The 17,425-nt window shown below is 57.4% G+C and overlaps 3 protein-coding genes and 1 long non-coding RNA gene across 5 annotated transcripts; 3 read left to right on the forward strand and 1 right to left on the reverse strand.

The window, feature by feature from the left end:
- The first annotated feature begins 1,062 nt into the window (after positions 1-1,062).
- Positions 1,063-5,927, forward strand: ncoa4 (nuclear receptor coactivator 4). 2 transcript variants are annotated; one of them, XM_052080646.1, is made up of 10 exons: positions 1,063-1,257; positions 2,466-2,580; positions 2,930-3,070; positions 3,262-3,362; positions 3,450-3,606; positions 3,789-3,851; positions 3,928-4,605; positions 5,060-5,233; positions 5,308-5,403; positions 5,553-5,927. In XM_052080646.1, the coding sequence occupies exons 2-10, from the start codon at positions 2,467-2,469 to the stop codon at positions 5,556-5,558; spliced, it is 1,530 nt and encodes a 509-aa protein (XP_051936606.1). In that variant the 5' UTR covers positions 1,063-1,257; position 2,466; the 3' UTR covers positions 5,559-5,927. The 2 variants fall into 2 exon arrangements, with proteins under 2 accessions (XP_051936606.1, XP_051936607.1); XM_052080647.1 differs by having other exon boundaries at positions 3,450-3,558.
- A 1,759-nt stretch (positions 5,928-7,686) lies between these two features.
- LOC127610461 (zinc finger protein 771) lies at positions 7,687-12,621 on the forward strand. Its single transcript, XM_052080652.1, has 4 exons — positions 7,687-7,850; positions 8,288-8,905; positions 9,975-10,290; positions 11,338-12,621. The coding sequence occupies exons 2-4, from the start codon at positions 8,319-8,321 to the stop codon at positions 11,815-11,817; spliced, it is 1,383 nt and encodes a 460-aa protein (XP_051936612.1). The 5' UTR covers positions 7,687-7,850; positions 8,288-8,318; the 3' UTR covers positions 11,818-12,621.
- A 521-nt stretch (positions 12,622-13,142) lies between these two features.
- LOC127610489 (uncharacterized) lies at positions 13,143-14,524 on the forward strand. The gene is made up of 2 exons (XR_007964871.1): positions 13,143-13,970; positions 14,289-14,524. It is a non-coding gene; the product is annotated as an uncharacterized LOC127610489 (long non-coding RNA).
- A 130-nt stretch (positions 14,525-14,654) lies between these two features.
- Positions 14,655-17,310, reverse strand: prph2b (peripherin 2b (retinal degeneration, slow)). Its single transcript, XM_052080664.1, has 3 exons — positions 16,464-17,310; positions 15,561-15,807; positions 14,655-15,283 (listed from the first exon to the last, which is right to left on the reverse strand). The coding sequence occupies exons 1-3, from the start codon at positions 17,042-17,044 to the stop codon at positions 15,086-15,088; spliced, it is 1,026 nt and encodes a 341-aa protein (XP_051936624.1). The 5' UTR covers positions 17,045-17,310; the 3' UTR covers positions 14,655-15,085.
- Between the last annotated feature and the right edge of the window lie 115 nt (positions 17,311-17,425).

Here is a 17,425-nt window from a genome sequence, read left to right on the forward strand (position 1 = left end):
AACGAGCGCCCGACTCCGCCCACGCGGAGGCGTGAGCGATCGACGTCATGACGTCGCGCGTCCATCAAGAGGGGCGACTGCGTTTATGGCGTTTTGCGTCTTCTCTCTTTGGTGGAGCACCGCGAGCCCTGGCCTCGCGCAAGCCCCCTTCCAAATCCATCCCGATGGCAACTTATTCCCAGTCAGCCTTCTGAAAAGTGACGCCATCTCCCGTCTTTCTTCGGTCTCCGGGGGGAGACCGCCTGCGGGATTCTGCTGAAAAACATTGCAATTTCCTCAGAATGGACGGATGATGCACGAGTGGTTGAAAGTGGCAGCGAATGATCCAAGTCGGGTGTCGGTCGTTTTTCTCTCCTGATTATTGTGGGAAATGATATGATCGGTGACTAGTTTTTTAATGACGACATCAGAGTGACCTTTCCATCCCTTGTGGTTTGTTTCTGACTTCCGGGTTGAGTGAACGCTGGCGCGCTTTGGCTGCCGCTGCTCAACCCGTATTGTTTTGTATTTTTTGTTATTGTAAAGTGTCCTTGGGTGTCTTGAAAGGCGATTATAAATAAAATGTATTATTATTATTAATCATCATTCGGAAATGTCGTATAAATAAAGGGAGTGGTTTCAAAGATGTGTGTTGCCTGTTCCAGATTCCTCGTTCACGCCCCCCCCCCCCCTTATCAATTTCAGCGTTGGCTTCCATCCCGTGCCCCAACCTTGACACCTCGCTAATATCGTTTCCTCTACCCAAAACCCCAAGTCTCAAACAACCCTTGGCTCCCCGTGTCAGCTCCCCCACCAGGTTAGGCAGCGATTTCATTTTGACAAACGCACTCCCCTATCGTATTGGATCTGGTTTCTTTTTCATTTCTTTTTTCGTTCATGCGCGAGTCCATGATGCGCGTCGTGAGTCTCATCAAGGGGTCGAACGTTGGCTGCTTGAAAAGCGGATCTCGGGGAGCCCCGTACCGTGACCCACCCACTTGAGCACAGTAGAGGGCGGCAATGCGCGCGAAGCCCTCGCTGCGACCCGAGGGAAAAGAAGAAGAAGAAGAAGCGGCGGCCCAGCCCACTAACACAGCTGCCGAAGGACCTCCCTCGGTCCCTCTTCCTCGTCGTCATCCTCGCACAAGCTGGCGATTCGGCCGAGGGCCAAGCTAAACGGCGAGCTCCGGAGCGATCCCCACCTGACGGAAAATAGTCATCCCGGCAGTTTGGCGCATTTGAGACACCGAGGTCGAGCGTCCACAGCAGAATCGTCAGGTGAGTCGGGCTGTGTCGCGAATGGCAATTGCTTCTAAAACGGTGCCCTCGTCGACCTCCTCCGCCCCTTTGAGCTTCCACGACGCCGACCTCAGTCCTCGCGTGGACGTTCGGGGGTGACGGCGCTCGGAACCGCTCGCCTAGATCTTCTCTCGGGACCGCAACGACTCAAATGTTCGTGGGCCGGGTGACGTCACGTCAAGGCCGCGCGGACGTGCGGGCCCGCACGCGCTGATGGCGGCGGATCGATGTCGTCGATGCGGATGTTATGTTCGATCCGCGCCGACGCGTTACTCGCCGAAAGAAGGCCTCGTAATCAACGACGTGCACGAACGACACTCGATGTCCTCGGCGGGGTAATGGCCCCTCATCGAGCGACGCGTTGTCGGCCCACAGGAAACGCGCCGCCATGGATCGAAGCGGAAGGTCGTCCGTGTGGAAAAACAACAACAAAGCACCAATCACGTGTACATTGGCCAAGGCCATGCTTGTAAACACGAAGGTGAAAGTCGCGAGGGTGTTTTGAGCGAAGAGCCTTATCAGCTGTGTGTGAGCAGATGATAAGAAATGGCCGTCGCCCTCTGGGCCACGCTCGACTCAAACGCCCGCAATGGCTTCTTGTCGCCTACTCGGACAAGACAAGCCCATAGCCTCGCTCGCTTATCAAATTGACGGACAGCTATCTGGAGCTTCCGTTTATATTTCATCGATGAGGCGCTTTTTCCACTGGCAATTCTCCCAACTACTGGTAACAATGGTTAAAAAAAAGGTCGCATTTCTCCAGGCTTTCCTACAGGCGCTTCGTGAGTGAGATCACTCGCCGATTTCGACAGCGATTAGCTACACATTTCTCCTTTTCCGACCTGCTCGCCAATTATTATTTGAATACTTGATCAATCGGGAATTATTTTTGGATTACAGTAAGTAGTGAATCAGATGAAAAAGAACATCCGATCCAAACGCCCTTCCCTTTGTTCTCCAAAACTGGACATTATTTAAAAATGACGCAAACATATTGCACCTCGTTCACTGCTCTGCTCCGTAAAGATGTGCGCGTCCAACTTTGGTTAGCTTCCGTGTTGAATTCATGTAGAAATTTGAAAGAACTGGTCGAAGAGGAATGGAAAGAAGCAAGCGGCGCTCGCTCGATGCCCATTTGGTCCGGCCGTGAAGTGAGCGAGCGCCTTGTTTTTCTGCTTGCCGACCAGGATGCCGGCGGCGGGCAGCAAGCTTAAGCAGTGCCGGCTGGCTCAGGATCAGCTCGGGAAGGCGATCGATGGCGTGCTGAAGACGCAGCGGCTGCTGGGGGACAACGCCAGAGAGGTAAGACGTCACCTTTCGGATGGCCCCGGCAAGATAACGAACGGCGTCGCCAAAATCCAATATGAAGAAGAAACAAAAAGCTCGTTTGCCTGTTTGCGTTGCGATAAAGGCCAACCTTAGCGGTCTTCGGCCTCGGCTTTTGCTGACGTTTGGGGTTTCTGACATTTGCTTTACATCTGGGCATACCAAACGCTTGTTTTTTTTTTTGTTTGTTGGGGCGAGTGGCGCGGCTCCCAAAAGGAACGACGTGGAGTCGGCGAACCACAAATGACAGCACGTGACAGTCCAACCAGCAAACTTGGCCAAGCGATGACTTGACAAAAGTTGCCGCTGCCTTTGCGTCCTGCAGGTGCGCTGGCAGCTGCAGAGCTGCGTGAGTCGCCAGCAGGAGGCGCTGCGCTGCAGGGAGTTGTGGCTCCTGGGCCAGATCGAGCTGCTGGAACACGTCAAGGCGGAAACGCTCCAGCAGCAGCTACATCAACTCCATCGGGTGGGTGCCCCCCCCCCCCCACCCCCTCTTCTTGAAAACCCGCCTCTAAACTTTGGGGCCTCGTCGGGATAGCGTTGGGCCGCAATTTGAGATTTGACCAAAACGTTTCCATTTGGCTCCCTTTGGGCCGCGCTTTGGTCTTTGATGCTTGGCACGTGGCAATGTGCTCTTGTCTCTCGAACGTCTTTCAGATGCACGGGCAGTTGGACGCCATCTCGCAGCAGCTGCAGAGCGCCAACGACGGCGGCGGCTGCAGCGATCTCAGCAACCAACTGACCAGCTGCATGGACAAGTAAGAAAGTTAGGCCTCGACACCTTGCGGCCTTCATTTCGCCGGGGGTAACTGGCCCGCTTTCTTGCCTCGTCTCCGTCTCCCCAGGTTGGCCTCCCTGAGCCTGCTGCCGGAGGAAACGCCCGAAATGACTTTCAGTGCCGACGCGCGCTCCCTGAGGGAAGCCATCACCTCGTTTGGCAGCATCGGCGCTCAGGTCTCGCACGCGGACGGCCGGTCTAACCAGTCCGGACGGCTCTCGGTGGTTTGTAAAGCCCGCCCTCCCAAATTCCCCGCGCGTTATCGCCGCTCGTCGCTAACAAGAACCCCAAAAGTAAATGGAGCCGCGCCCACCCGTGGTGAAAATCACCTCAAGACCACCGGTGCGGAAGAACCCGAGGAAGCCGACGCCTGTCGCCGTGACTTTTTGCGCTGGTGTGTGTGCAGGAAGTCCAGAGCGGGGCTCCGGTGGAGCGGCTGCCGGAAGGCGCTCCGAGAATTGAAAACAAAGTAGGGCAGACCGTGACGCGTTTTGATCCTTGTCGCCGGTGCAACTCTTGAATGTCCCGGCGCCGCCCTCGCGCAGGCTTCCCGTCCCGCCCCGGCGTCGGTGGATTTTCTCAAGGCCTGGGGTCAGCTGCGAGACCTGGAGGCGTGGCTGCTCCATGACCAGAAGGCCGCCGCCGGCGAGCGGCGCGGCCAAAGCCAGGCTTCGTGCGCCTCCTCCGTCGAAAAGATGGACGAGTCCCACCTGCGCGCCGGCCCGCGGGACGACGACCTGAGCAAATGGCTGGCGCCCCCGCCCGCCGCCCTCCCCGCCGCCAACGGAGAGCGTCGGGGCTTGCTCTTGGAGCCCTTTTCCGAGCGCCGGCCTTGGGAAGACTGGCTGGCGGGCCCCGCCTGTTCCTCCTGCCGTCGCCAGAGCACCCGAGCGCTGGAGATCGAAAACCTGGGCCAGCTCAAGTGCCTCAAGACCCCGCCGGCTCGGACCGCGCCTCCCGCCGCGTCCGGCCTGGAGGCGTGGCTTCAACGGGCGCTGCCGCTGCCGCAGACGTGTCGCGCCAACGAACCGTGCTCCAGCTACTCTGAGTGCGTCTGCGACGAGAACTGCGGCAGAGAAGCTCTCGACGCTTGGCTGCTGCAGCACAGCGCCCGAGACAAGAACGGCGTCCCCGTTTCCCCCGCCGGCGGCGGCGACGTCGTCGTCCTGGCTGCTGCAAAGAATTTCCCCCCTCCTCTGCAGCACAGACAGCAAGAACAGAAGGTAATGAACTTACTAAGGACTCGCTTCTCTTTGCCTACGCCTCCAATTTGGGACATTTTCTGTGGTGCAGCTGCTGCTGCTGCAAAAAAAAAAGGGGGGGTGGGGACTCTCCCATCAGTGGCTGTTGAGCAAGCCCGCCATACCGACGAAGCTCATCGTGGCGATTGCTCGTGCATTTCGGGTTTCAACTACGAACGGAGCCGATGAAAAGCATCCGACCTTGAGGTGTCAAAGCGAACGTCTCCGTGGCTTTGAGACCTTGTTTGAGGGTCTTTCCATCCCGAATCACCCCCCCAAAAAGTTAACCCGGGCGGGTTTTGATTGGAATGAAACTTTCTCTACTTGTTGACTGGCAAAAGCACTAAACCTTCACTTTTGGGTGAATCGGAGCGCTCCGGCGTGCCCAATTTGAATTTGTTGGGGCTGACGGTGCTAGTGGGTGTGGTCCGCACAGGTTCAGGCCATCCTGGAGGCGTGGCTTCACCCTTGCAACCCTCCGTCGTCGGCCCGCGGCGGCCCCTCAAACTCCTTGTTCCGGAGGCCTTTCGATGCGCAGTCGTGGACGCTTCCGGAAAAGTGGACGGCTCCTCGGCAGGATGACAAAGGGCCGCTGCGGAAGACGTGTCAGGTAGCGGAAATCGCCACTCGCGCCGGCCAACTTGGGCGATGTGACGTCATCACGCGTGTGTCGATTCGCCGCAGGAACGCGTGACCTTGCCCTCGGCCCGCGACTCGTTCTCCAGCACAAAAGTGGGCGGTGACCCAGAGAAATGGCTTCACAAGCCGCCTCCTGTTCGGGTGAGTTTCATCAAATGCGACGACATCATCGGAGATCGCCACTTGGGCGCCCGTTCCAAACGGGCCCTTTGTCCCCAAATCACGCGCAGCTCGCTAGTGTGACCTGTTCGCATTGATCCTAAGCTCGCCGTTGCTTCGTTTCCTCGCAGGCTTGAGGAGGAGGATGTTGGCGGCCATCTTCGCCGTAAATCCTGTGACGCCCTTTTGATTGCAAACAGGAAGTCAATTGAATGCATCTATGGAGCTCCCAGTCGACAAGTAGCAACTCTGCCAGGCTGATGTATCCGAGCTGAAATATTTTTGATGAAACATTTATTTTTGCATTTGAGCGTTTGTTCAAATACTCCGCACCCAGGATCAGTTTGACACCATGAAATTGATTTTTTGGCTAACAAATATTTTATTGTAAATTCAACACCTAATTTTAAACTCACCCGGGATGACCTAGGCTTATTTTATTAGTGTGTGTGCACGTGCTTGTGTGATTGTCCCTACGCAAATAAAACACGCAGAAGCCCTTTGGATGGAGATCCTTGGTCACGTGCTTCTTGTTTGCCTTTGTCGTTCATGAAAGTAGCCCCGCTCGCTTTGAACGTGTGAAATTTGAGGCAGGCGATCGGCAACGTTCACAAAAACGTGCTTTTGTGAATTTGCGTTTTTGACCCTCTCAAAAGACCCCGATGTAAACGCGAACTTTGTGCGTCTGTTCGTGTCGCTGAAATTTCCATTCGGCAACTTCCAAATTTGCGTGGCTCGCCACGTGCTTGTCTCGTCACGAGACGACGGATGTTGTCCTGGGGTATTTCCTCCCGGAACTGGAGCCGGGGCATCACTGAGCTCCTGGGGGGGGGGGTCAGAGGTGCAATTTGGCAGCGGCGGAGGATGGACCGGAACCACGTACCCCACAGGTGGTCCGCGTGATTAAGGTCAGGTGACCTTGGGGCCCGGTCATTAGTACCAGTTCCCTTTCTCCCGCAGGTACCACCTGCACAACCCTGCCACGTGAGGTGTGTAGGCTTCCGGCAATGCTTATCCTGCTGCTCCTCCCGTCCTCAAGCCACTTCTGTAGGGTCCAGCTAGCGCCTCATGATATCAGCGGAAACGGTGACCCGAGCCGAATACAAAACTACAGTAGTGGAAAAGTTGAAGGGAAAAAGCGTCGGTGGCCTCGACCTGTAAACATCTTCCCGTTTCGGAGGTCATGTTGTTGCCTCTCGGGCACACCTACTTGTCTGTCTGCTTCACGGGACGCTTCGAACTGGAGCAGAATGGCAGCCGCTCCGCTGTTCTCTAAAAAGTCAAGCATTGCCATTGGCAACGCGATTGCGCCCGCCAACATGGCCGCCACGTCGCTTCGCGGGTTGCTTTAGCTCAGCAAGCTGGCCCCCAATCAAATGTGCACGATGGGTGGGGCGGGCATATCTCGCGGTGCTTCTTCCTGGTCAGCAGCCAATCATGTTGGAGCAGCTTCAGAGGCGGCGCACGCACCGTAACGGTCCGTCCGGTCCTGCCGCCCGCCCGCACTCGCAACACTTGACCGTCCATTACCGATGGAGCGCGACGCCGCTGTTCCTCCCAGATGAACCGCGAGGTTTGACGGCTGTCAAATGGAAGCCATGGACGACAGTTGCCCAAAAGTCATGTTCCTCATCGTCCCGCGATTGGTTGGAAAGCGGCGTATGTGACGTATTTACGTCGACCACGTGAGGTGGACGCGAGTGCCATCCGCTTCTCAACCAACACGAAAAAGTCCGAGCTGTTTCTCGGTTGCTGTCAGTCGACTTTGGTTTGAGGTGGGCCATTTTCAGCCAATCGGAGAGCGCGTTCCATCGTTAGTGCGGAGCCGATGATCATATGTCGTCCACTTCCGGTCACGCCAATGTTCGCTTGGCGCTCTCAGTCTGCGACCGGTCACAACGTGAACGAGTTTCTAGTCGCCTCCGCGCGTCTGTCTTATTTTCACGCATTGGTTGCGTGCGTTCTAGCTACGATGTGCACGCTTCCGACTCGAGGTGGCGCTTTTACTATGAAGGAGCGCTTCCGTTGCCGGGAACCATTTAATCGTTTCCCACAATGCTTTGTGTCCACGTCCGCTTCTTCCTGTTTATTGTGAGCGTCTCCGCCGGCAACCTCGGGCTTCTCATTTGACGTATTCCTACTCGGTGAGTTCCCAAAACGCCAAAGTTCGTCGCGGTGAACCGGCGCGCCGCTCCGGTCGTCTTTTGACGAGCCACCACGAACCAGAAATGGTGGCGGCGGCGGCGGCGGTGGTGGTGGTGGTGGTGGTGGTGGGGAGGCGGGGAGGCGGGGGGGATCCTTCCGCCGTTTTCCTCGTCGCTGCCGCCGAGCCCGGCCGAGCCCTGGAACTTCATTGAGAAAGGGGAGCATTTGCGCGCGCCTTTCGCGACGGTGACACCGCCGACGTTTGCGACGCCCGCGAACTCTCGGTAGGAATTCGAGCGCGTTTCCCGAATGTTCGGCGCTCGAGCTCGCCGCGAATAAGTTGGCAATGAGAGCAATTTGAATAATGGATGCGCCGCTCTCGCAGCCTGCCTGCTTTATGGTGACGTCACGGCGAGCAGCGATCACTTCGTCCTCGAATGCTTCTCGACGCAACTTGATGACACGCGATGTCGTTTGGCCTCCGTTTGGCCTTCACTCGCCTCGTCCGAGCGCGAAGAGCGTGACAAAGGTCTCGGGCCGGAAAGCTTTTAGAAGCCGGCGGCCCTAGAAACGAGAGCCGATTTCACGCGAAGCTCGCGAACGCCGAGGGAATGCAAACGCGATAGGGCAACCGTCGTTCGCGGGGCTGCGGCGACCACCGTCTGCTCATCGTCGGTCCGATGCGTCCGCCTTCCTTGAAATTGTGCCGTCTGGCTTGCAGCCGCTGGGATCGCCGGGATCGCCGCCTGACGATGGACGACTCCGAGGCGCAGCTGACCGTGTCGGAGGCGGACGCCCTGGGCGCCGACTTCATCACGGTGGAGTTGGACACGCAGCCCATCGAGTACGTGGTCAAGTGGGCCGAGGTGGGCTCCAAGTTCACCATCTCGTGCGTCAAGAAGGACTCGGACGACCCGTCGGAGCTGAGCGGCGAGCAGCTCAAGATTGAGACGGACGAGGCCTTCTTCGCGCCCTACGAGGAGGTGTACCCTTGCGAGGTGACCGAGCAGAGCGTGGAGATCAAGATGGAGTCGGATGACGACGACGACGACGACGACGACGACGAGCGCCACCAGATCCTGGTGGAGGTGGGCGGCCAGCCGGACGGCGAGGCCGACTCGGACCGCGGCGATCCCGAGCCCGACGAGCGGCGCTATCGCTGCGGCTACTGCGGGAAATGCTACAGCCACGCCTCCAGCCTGTACCGCCACCAGCAAACGCACGCCGCCAAGATGGCGGCCGCCCCCGCCTCGGCCGCCGCCAAACGCGCCCTGGAGCCCGCGCAGCAGGACGCGCGCTACGCCTGCCAGCACTGCGGCATGACCTTCAAGGGCAGCAGGTCGGTCGTCGCCGCTCGCCGAGTCGTCAATTCGCAATTCCTTTGGCGTCGCAGTCGATTTGCCGTTGTTTCTTTCCCGTCGATTCACGAGGAGAGTAAAGCAAAGCGACGGCGATTGAGGAGATGACGTCGCACTCTGCGACCTTTCTCAAGTTGAGCGACCGCGGAAGCGACTCATTTGACACAATTGGCCTTTTCCCTTTCTTGTGTCGAGACGAAGGCTTCGGACGCGTCGAAGAAGTTCTCCGCGGCCCGGGTTTTTCAAATCTTCCCATATTTTGATCAGTGACTAAGATTCGAAAAAAAAAACACTGCATGATGCGCTCCGACGATTTGAACAGGGAGAGCTTTCCCCCTCCCAGGCACGTCGCCGCCCGTAATCTCCGAAAGAACGATGAAGAGCAGCCCCTTCCGCACGTGCGCCGATGTTGCCCCTCCTGAGGAGGAGCGCCTCCAATTACGTATGGAGGAAAAAACAATTGAGAAGGACCGATATCGCCCGGTCGGAACGACTCGGATTGGCCGCCATTTTTTTTTCAGACCCGAGAAGGACGTTTATTGCATCTTCATTTTCCGTGGTTGCGATGGCCTCTTCTTCAAGGATCGCGATTGGACGTTAAAAGAAAAGGATCTTTGGCTTCTGCCGCTCCTCATTTGCAAAAGTTCCAAGAAATAGTTGGGGTAGATGCGTCAACACCGACACGAAGCGATGATGAAATCCGACGCCAAGCGCGTCCGTCCGTCCGTCTGTCCGTTTCAACGCCGCTTATCCTTGCGGGGGGCGGGGCTTATCCCGGCTGACTCCAGGCGAAAGGCGGATTCCGCCCCCGAAGACCGACGAGCGTTCACACCCGCGCGCTCACCGGCTGCCGGATTTGAGTGTCGTCCTCCGCAGAAGCGGTCGGCTCACGCAAAAGATGCGGCACTTTTTACTCTGGGAAAACTCCCGCTCCCCGTCCGCTCGAGACCAAACCGGGAGCTGAATGCTCATCGCTCGATTTGAGAAAACGTCCCGCTTGGGAAAGACTCGCCTGACCCCCCCCCCCACCCCGACTGGTTTGTGCTGCAGGATGCTGGGGAGTCACCTGCGGCTGCACGGCAAGAGGCGCATCCACCCGTGCAACATCTGCGGGAAGGAGTTCAACCACAGCTCCAGCCTGTCGCGACACCGCCTCATTCACAAGAAGGCCAAGGACGGCGCGCCGGGCCACGGCCACGCCCCGGCCGCGCCCGCCCGCTCGGCCCACCGCCCCTCGCTCAAGGGCAAGAAGGCCAAGCGGCGGAGGCAGCCGGGGGGCCCGCCCCACGCCGCCGATGACAAGTTCTACGCCTGCCCGCAGTGCGAGATGAGCTTCCGCACCTCCGCGGCGCTCTCCAAGCATCAGGTGAGACGCCCCCCCCGGCCTCGCGCCGTCTCTGCCGCTGGGAAACTTTCCACGGGACTCCGTGCCGCCGCATTATGCTCCGTGCCCACTTATATTTAAATGTTTAAAAAAGGCTTTTTTTCGGCTACTTCGAAATCAAAGTTGGCTCCGTTGAAGAGCAGCACCTCTTTCCCCCGAATGGCGTTAAATGACGTTTGCAAAAAAAAAAAAAAAAAAATGGAGTTCGGAGGAGAGCATTTCAAAAGAAACAAAAGTTGCAAGCGCCGGCCGGCCTTTTTGAGAGGCGGCGGCAGGAAGCTAATCTCAATCCTTCTGTACTTGCTCAAGTGCCTCCATTTGTCATTGCGACCAGTCGGACGTTTCGATGCCACTGTTCAATCTTCTTGGGAAGAAGAAGGGGATTTGCGTTGAAAGCGGCGATAATGGGGGCCCTAGAAGACGCTCCTCATCAGTTAGCGAGGGCTATTGAAGTAAGAAAGTCGAGGCCCGAGACGTCCGAAGCAAACCTTTGACGCGATGGACTTGCAGCACAAATACTTTTAGAATTGAGATTTTTTTTAGTTCGGCGGGGGCGGAGGGGGGTTCGTCACCTCCAAAACGGTCTTGGCGATAACGCGTCCGATGCGGCCCCGCTCGTCTCAACGTTTGAGGAATGACTGAACTCCAAAAGCAGCCGTCGCCGCCGTCACGCCCTTTTCATTGGACGGCGAGCGGCGAGCCGGCCGGCCCTCAAATGGACCAAAGTAGCTGCGCGTGTTCGGCGACATCCCCCGTTGAGGCCGGCGGGGCCGCAGAACAAATGAATTTTGTGTCGGAGGGGGTGAACGTCGACAGACGCACCTCACCTTTGCGTCGGTGCAAAAAGCGAGGCCGGAGCCCCGCTCGAACCTCGGAAAGAAAAGGCGGGCGCTCGCTCGAGGTGGCGCCGTACGCCACCGACTCCCCCCCCTCCGTCCCTTTTCCCGTGGAAAGTTTCCCCGGTGGCCGTCGGGCTCGGGGCCCGCCGAAGAATGGCCGTAAGTGTCGGGCGACTTTGCGACCGCGCAGGTGACGCACGTGAAGGAGCTCCTGGACAGCTACGCGCAACCCGGCAAGGAGAACATGGCCGAGAGCTCGTCGGACCTGAAGATCCGCCTCAAGCTGTGCTCGCGCGACAAGCCCAACTTCTACACGCTGTGCAAAAAGAACCGGCGCCGCCGCCGCCACGGCCGCGCCAAGCCCGTCGCCGTCGAGGACGAGGACGAAGACGAGGAGGACGCCGGCGCCCCGCGGGCCCACGGCTGCGGTCTTTGCGGAAAACGTTTCAGCCACACCTCCGGCCTGCTGCGCCATCAGCTGAGCCACCAGGCGGCGGCGGCGGACGGCGGCAAGCGAGCCAAGGCCAAGAGCAAGACCTTCACCTGCGCCGCCTGCAACAAGACCTTCATGCACTCGTCCAGTTTCTCGCGCCACAAGAAGGCGCACCTGGGCGCCGCCAAGAGGGCCGTCCTCGACGAGACGGCCCCCATCGAGTCGGACTCCGACTGAGTCCGCTCGGGCGCGACGGCAAGTGTACATAGCGGACGTGGTCAGAAGGCCGTCCGCCCGCCCGCCCGCCCGCCCGCGCCCCCTTTCCCGTCCCGGGAAGAACAGGACCTTCCGCCGGAACCTTTTTGTCTCTGCGAGATGAGCGAATTCGGGGCCGGGGAACTCGGGTTCCTCCTTTTCGCTCCCTCCCGACTCCGACGCGGCCCCCAAACCGTGGAAGCGGGCGCGTCGGGGTCGGCGGGGAGCGAAAGCGGGCGGGAGACGGCTCTCGAGGAGCCCCGCTTCCCGAGCCCCGATCTCATCGGACGGAGAACGCGACGGCTGCGGCCGCCTTTCCTCATCCGCCCGCCCGCCCGCCGCCTCCTCCTCGCTTGTTGCGTTTGTCCAGTCCCACGTCGTGGTATGCATGCAGCCGCTCGGCCGTCTTTGTAGTTTTGAACGTGGGGGCAGCGCGGGGCGGCTGGCCGGCGTCTTTGTTGACGTCAAAGCGATTTCAATGTCATTGGAGCAAGTTGAGAGCCTTCCCTTGTTGTTGCCGCAGCGGCGGCGGCAAAGGGCAAAGCTCCGCTTGCATTTCATCCTCGCGTTTGCGGAAAAGCTTTGGCTTTTTGTCGGTCCGGGGCGCGGCGTCTTGATGACATTGACAATTCCGCCGGACGTCCCGACTGAGTTTGTTTGGAAAAGAGAAAAAAACGAAATGCTTGTCATTCACCTTTAGCCTCCATGTTGTATTGCATCGGTGTCGTGTTTGCTAATTAGCACAAAGCCTTGACGTGTTCATTTTGTAATAAATCTGGAAAATGAGGCCTTACTCTTCTTAAGTATGCGTGCGTGCGTCTGCGTGTCTGTCTACGAATGATTGACGTGCGCTTCGGGCCCCAGATACAAGCGCGACAGCCTCCGATTGGCTTTCGCTGTGGCAAGTTGCAGAATCATTCCAAACCCAATAGGAGGCAGAAGATGGGGTCAGTTTAAGAGTCTTTGACTCGCGCAGTGGTAACGTGCATGGCAAAAAGTGTTGGTTTTACTCTCCCTTTAAAGTGGTTTGGGAGTAAAGTGTGTGTTCCGTGTTTGGCGTGAATTGTAAATAAAGGCAATTGGAATGACAATGCCCAGGCCCGTGCTGTACCGCCTTTCAAAAGGGATTTGAACACGAGGGCAAATATCCCAAAATTTCAAGCCACCTTTGTTTGCTAATCGCAAAGCTAGTAGCTGATAGACAAATGTGGTGACATGCAAACAATTTCTACCTCCGGTTCTTTTTGTAGAACTCTGTCCATACTCTCCCTCTCTCTCCCATATATATATATATATATATAATATATAAAATTATTTTGCTTGGTTGCCTTTTTTTTTTTTTGGTTGCCTTTTGTGGACATCGAAACAACGCACCTGCAACATCACGCCTCCGTCGACATGACTGACAGCTGCTTGTCCCGCCTCCCCGACAAACCCGCGCGGCTCGCCCGAACCTTGACGGAAGCGCGCGCCGATTGGCCAGGGTCCTGCCGGTGACGGATTGGTCGCGTGACGTCTCGCCCGGTCCAAGACCCGGAACGGTGTTCATCCGGCTTTTGCGACAGCGCGAACGACTACTCGGCGCGTCGTTTGCCGAGGCCGCGACTGGACGTGGCGCGCCAGCAGACAAAGCAAAGGTGGCCGAGGCATTTGCGTGTCAATCGTAATCTCTTTATATCTTGGGGGACTAAAATCTCTGGGAGGCAACACAACACCACAAATGTTAGAAGGAACAAAGAACCAATTGAAACTTGAAAACGTCTACACGTGAACTTGCTCGTGTGGGTATGTGTGCTGCGGAAGTTTGGAAAGGTTCCATGTCAACTGCAAGAACAACCGAGTGTAACCCAGCCTTGATAAGACTGTTATTTTATTGTTAGTTTCTGTAGGGTGATATTTGTTTTTGATACTGCTGTTTCCGAGGGACGACGAACGCAGCGCTCGGAGCGAGGACTCGTTAGCGAGAGAGACGGAACATTCTCGCACTTTCCCAGGCGGGTCGAACGAAAGAACGATAAATGAAAACTTGTCCTTGAACCTCTACCTGTGCAAGATAGTAGAGTTGTATCCTGTGGAAATCTTTCTCTTTTTTCTTTCCAAGGCAAGAGAAGGGTTTAGAAGAGATAACCTTCCTGGTGAGTGTTTTTTTGTTGAATATGTCCGATTAGCATTTCTAGCATTCAATTTGTAACATAAAAAACTGTCAGGAATGGAGTTTGTGAAAATGGAGATTGTTGTTCTGTTGATATAACTGCCGTTATAAAAGAAAGAAAAAAAGGAATACATCATTGTACCGACTGTGCGCTCCGCAGCAAGTGTATTAGCATCGAGCAAAGCTAACGTGCTCACGGCGAATAGCGCTGTGGCCTTCGTTCGGGCCAATTTGAGAAAATCGTCATTTTCCCTAGCCGATTATTGCCACGTTCAGTGAATGCCTTGCGCATTTTGTGCAGGCTGTTTTTTGGGGGGACTCCTAGACCATCAAAAGATGGGACTACGTAGTCTGGAGACTGGATGCCACGTGGGACGTTGGTGAAGGACATCTCGGACTTCAAAGCCACCCGTCCCCTTGGAGGGTGGCAGGACAGTTGAAAGGATTTCCCTCTTTTTTTTCTGACGAAACCAGCATTTTTTTGTTGAATCTGAGATCTCAGTGGTTTTTTTCATGGGTCAGATCTGATACCAAAAACGACTGATAAGAACTGCTAACAATCTAACTTCTGTTTTCTTCCTTGTTCATCTTTATGCATTCTGGTTCAGTTTCCCATCTACTCCTATTGTAAATATTTATTCAATATATATATATTTTTATAAAAAACTCAGTGTGTCTTCTTCCTGTTGGAGGTTTCCCCTTGACTCTAACGAGAGTCTGTTGTTGCCAATCTCACTGTGACCTTAAGTAGTGCACCCTAACTCGAATAGATTTGATAAATTGACACCCTTTCCCTTGACTGACAACTTCATAGAAGGGTGCCACTAGTAGCTGCACCTAGGGTGGCTACACGAACATGATTTTATGTTCGTCTATTACGTTTGTGAAGTGGTTATTTACAGAGCGTGTCTGAGAGTGAGGGGGGGGTGTATGTAGAGTGCGAGCATGTACATCTGCACGTGTGTGTGTCACTACAAAAGTAAAAATAAAAAACATGATTCTGTGTTTTATAAGAAGTGAAGATGATGTTGGGTGGCACCATGTTTGTGGTGCGTTTCTTTGCGGTGTGCGTTAGTGAGCGAGGGCGCTCGCTGCGTCTCAGGCTTGGGCTTCCTGGTCGCCCTCCTGGACGTGGTTGGACTTGCCCAGCGTCTTGATTTTGCCCAGCGTCTCCACCAGCGTCTCTTTGACACTCTTCTCCAGCAGCCAGCCTTCGCTCTCACATTCAGGATTCTCGGGGTCGCTCATGGTCTCCAGAGCGGTGCTCAGGTACTTCAGGCCCGCCATGTCTGCACACTGCATCACGTGCACACACACGGAGGGAAAGGGGAATGAAGCGTCGAGAGAACGGCACCGTATCGGACATCGGATGGGCTATGCGGTCACTGAAGGGGAGGCTTTTGTTTGCGGTGCATCCAGGCCATCGGGAAAGCTGATCTGGACACGGGAAATGGGATTAAAGCCGCCAGAATAGTCGCTGATCCTCAGCGGGGGGCCTTTTGATCCACTCGAACGTTTCCCGAACGACTTAACGACTCGGGCGCTCCGCTCGTTCGGACCGAGGCGGGCTCACCTGCAGCAGGACGGTGGCGGCGACGAGCGCGCCGGCGCCGCTCATCAGGCCGCTGAAGTAGGAGAAGAGGGCCTCGCGGCAGCCCCGCGTCCAAATGTTGAGATCCTCGGTGCGGTGGTCGTAGTCGTAGTGGGCCGAGTTGTTGGTCAGGTGGTGCTGGATGCAAGGCCGAGGCGATCCCGGATTACAGCAGCTGAACGGCACGCTGTCCATCAGGAACTTGCCTTCCACGTTGCTCAGCACGCGACTGCAACAGAAAGGCCGGCGCACGTCATCGCTCGGCGGCGTCGCCCATGCCGCCCGTTTGCTGCGCCGTGCGCGCGTGTCACTTTGGGCTTTCCCGTTCCATTTGAGGAACTTCATTTCCACCAAAATGTCCACGCCTCGGGCATCCTTCAACAAAGGCGCTCTTGGTTTCGTGACGCGCGTGCCGACCTTTGCTGGAGACGCTAAATCCGTTCTGGCGGTGGTGTGACACCGGCTCGTGTACAAGGCGGCCCTCGGCAGGTGCCGGGTGGTTGCCAATTACGCCCCCCCCCCCCCCCTCAGAGTGCCAATGTGAAACTCAAATATGGGAAAAGCTGGAGACGTGCGCGCCTCGCTACGACGCGAGCGGACATTTCCGTTTTTGGTCCGGGGGCCGCCCGACGGCGGAGCCGCGTCGACGCGAGAGCGGACGCCGGGCCCGAAGCGTGCGAGAGCGCGGCGGGACGTCATTGACCTTGCCGTGTCGGAAAAGATCGGGCAGCGGCTTAGCGAGGAACTCTCTCTCGCCCGCTAATCCGCCTTCATCCTCGGCCGACCCGCTTCTCATTAGCTCCCGGACGTCCCGCACGCGATTCGCCGGCCGACGGCGAAAGAGGAAACGGCGACGCGACGTTTGCTTTTCCGGCACTCACTCACTCTTTGACTCGGCCGTCGCTCATGTCCAGGTAGCGGTTGCTGATCCACTGGACCTCGAACCAGTCCCGAAAGTTGACGTTCCCGCAGCAGCGGAACTCGATCTGCGTCAAGTCCAGCGTGCGCTTCATGTAGCAGCGGCCCGGCGTGTCGGTGTCCTTGTAGAAGCGGATGCTGTCGTCCAGGCCCCGCGACAGCGTCAGGTAGACGGCGAACTGCAGGAGGAAGCAGAGCAGCGCCAGCAGCAGCAGCAGCGCGTTGAAGGCGCAGCACAGCAGCAGGAACCTCCTCAGGCCGGGCTTCCACTTGGAGTACTTGAGCGGGTCCAGCGAGTCGTGGCACACCTTGCCGCCGAAGGCGTTGAGCGCGCAGGCCAGCAGGCCCGCCGGGATCAGCAGGTTGGGCAGCAGGTGGCTCTCGCGCCGCTCCATCAGCTCGCTGCGCTTGCGCAGCTCCACCTTGAAGAAGACGCCCAGGCCCAGGAGCAGCGCGCCGGCCAGGACCGACAGCCAGTAGAGGATCCACAGGCCCTGGGCCAGCTTGACCCGCTTCCGCAGGTCGAACTTGACGGGCATGAAGGGCATCTTGAGCCCGGTGCTGGCGAACCCGGCTCGCTACTCGCCGCTCGCAATTTGCCGCCTGCGTCAGGCCGGGCCACGGGGGGCCGGGGGGGCTCCCATCGCGCGCCGCCGCAGCTCACGGGTCCTTGGCCGCAAAGTCTTTGGCGCGGCTGCGATCCAGGCGCAAAGTGCCCCGCGCCGGCCCCTAAGCCCCCAAGCCAATTAGCTGAGCCCATCAACGGGCTTACGCTAATTGGGGCCGGGCCGGGGCGGGGCGGGGCGTCATCACGCGCGGGAAAGCCGCCTGCCGCGGCTCTCTCCCGTCCTTCCGTCACGCTCAGCGATTGAGAGATCAATGGGGGAGGCGCGGCAAAGGATCCGATTTCACTCCGTTTGGCCGAGAAA

The sequence above is a fragment of the Hippocampus zosterae genome, chromosome 11 (genome assembly GCF_025434085.1).
Source record: "Hippocampus zosterae strain Florida chromosome 11, ASM2543408v3, whole genome shotgun sequence".
Classification (NCBI taxonomy): Eukaryota; Metazoa; Chordata; class Actinopteri; order Syngnathiformes; family Syngnathidae; genus Hippocampus; species Hippocampus zosterae.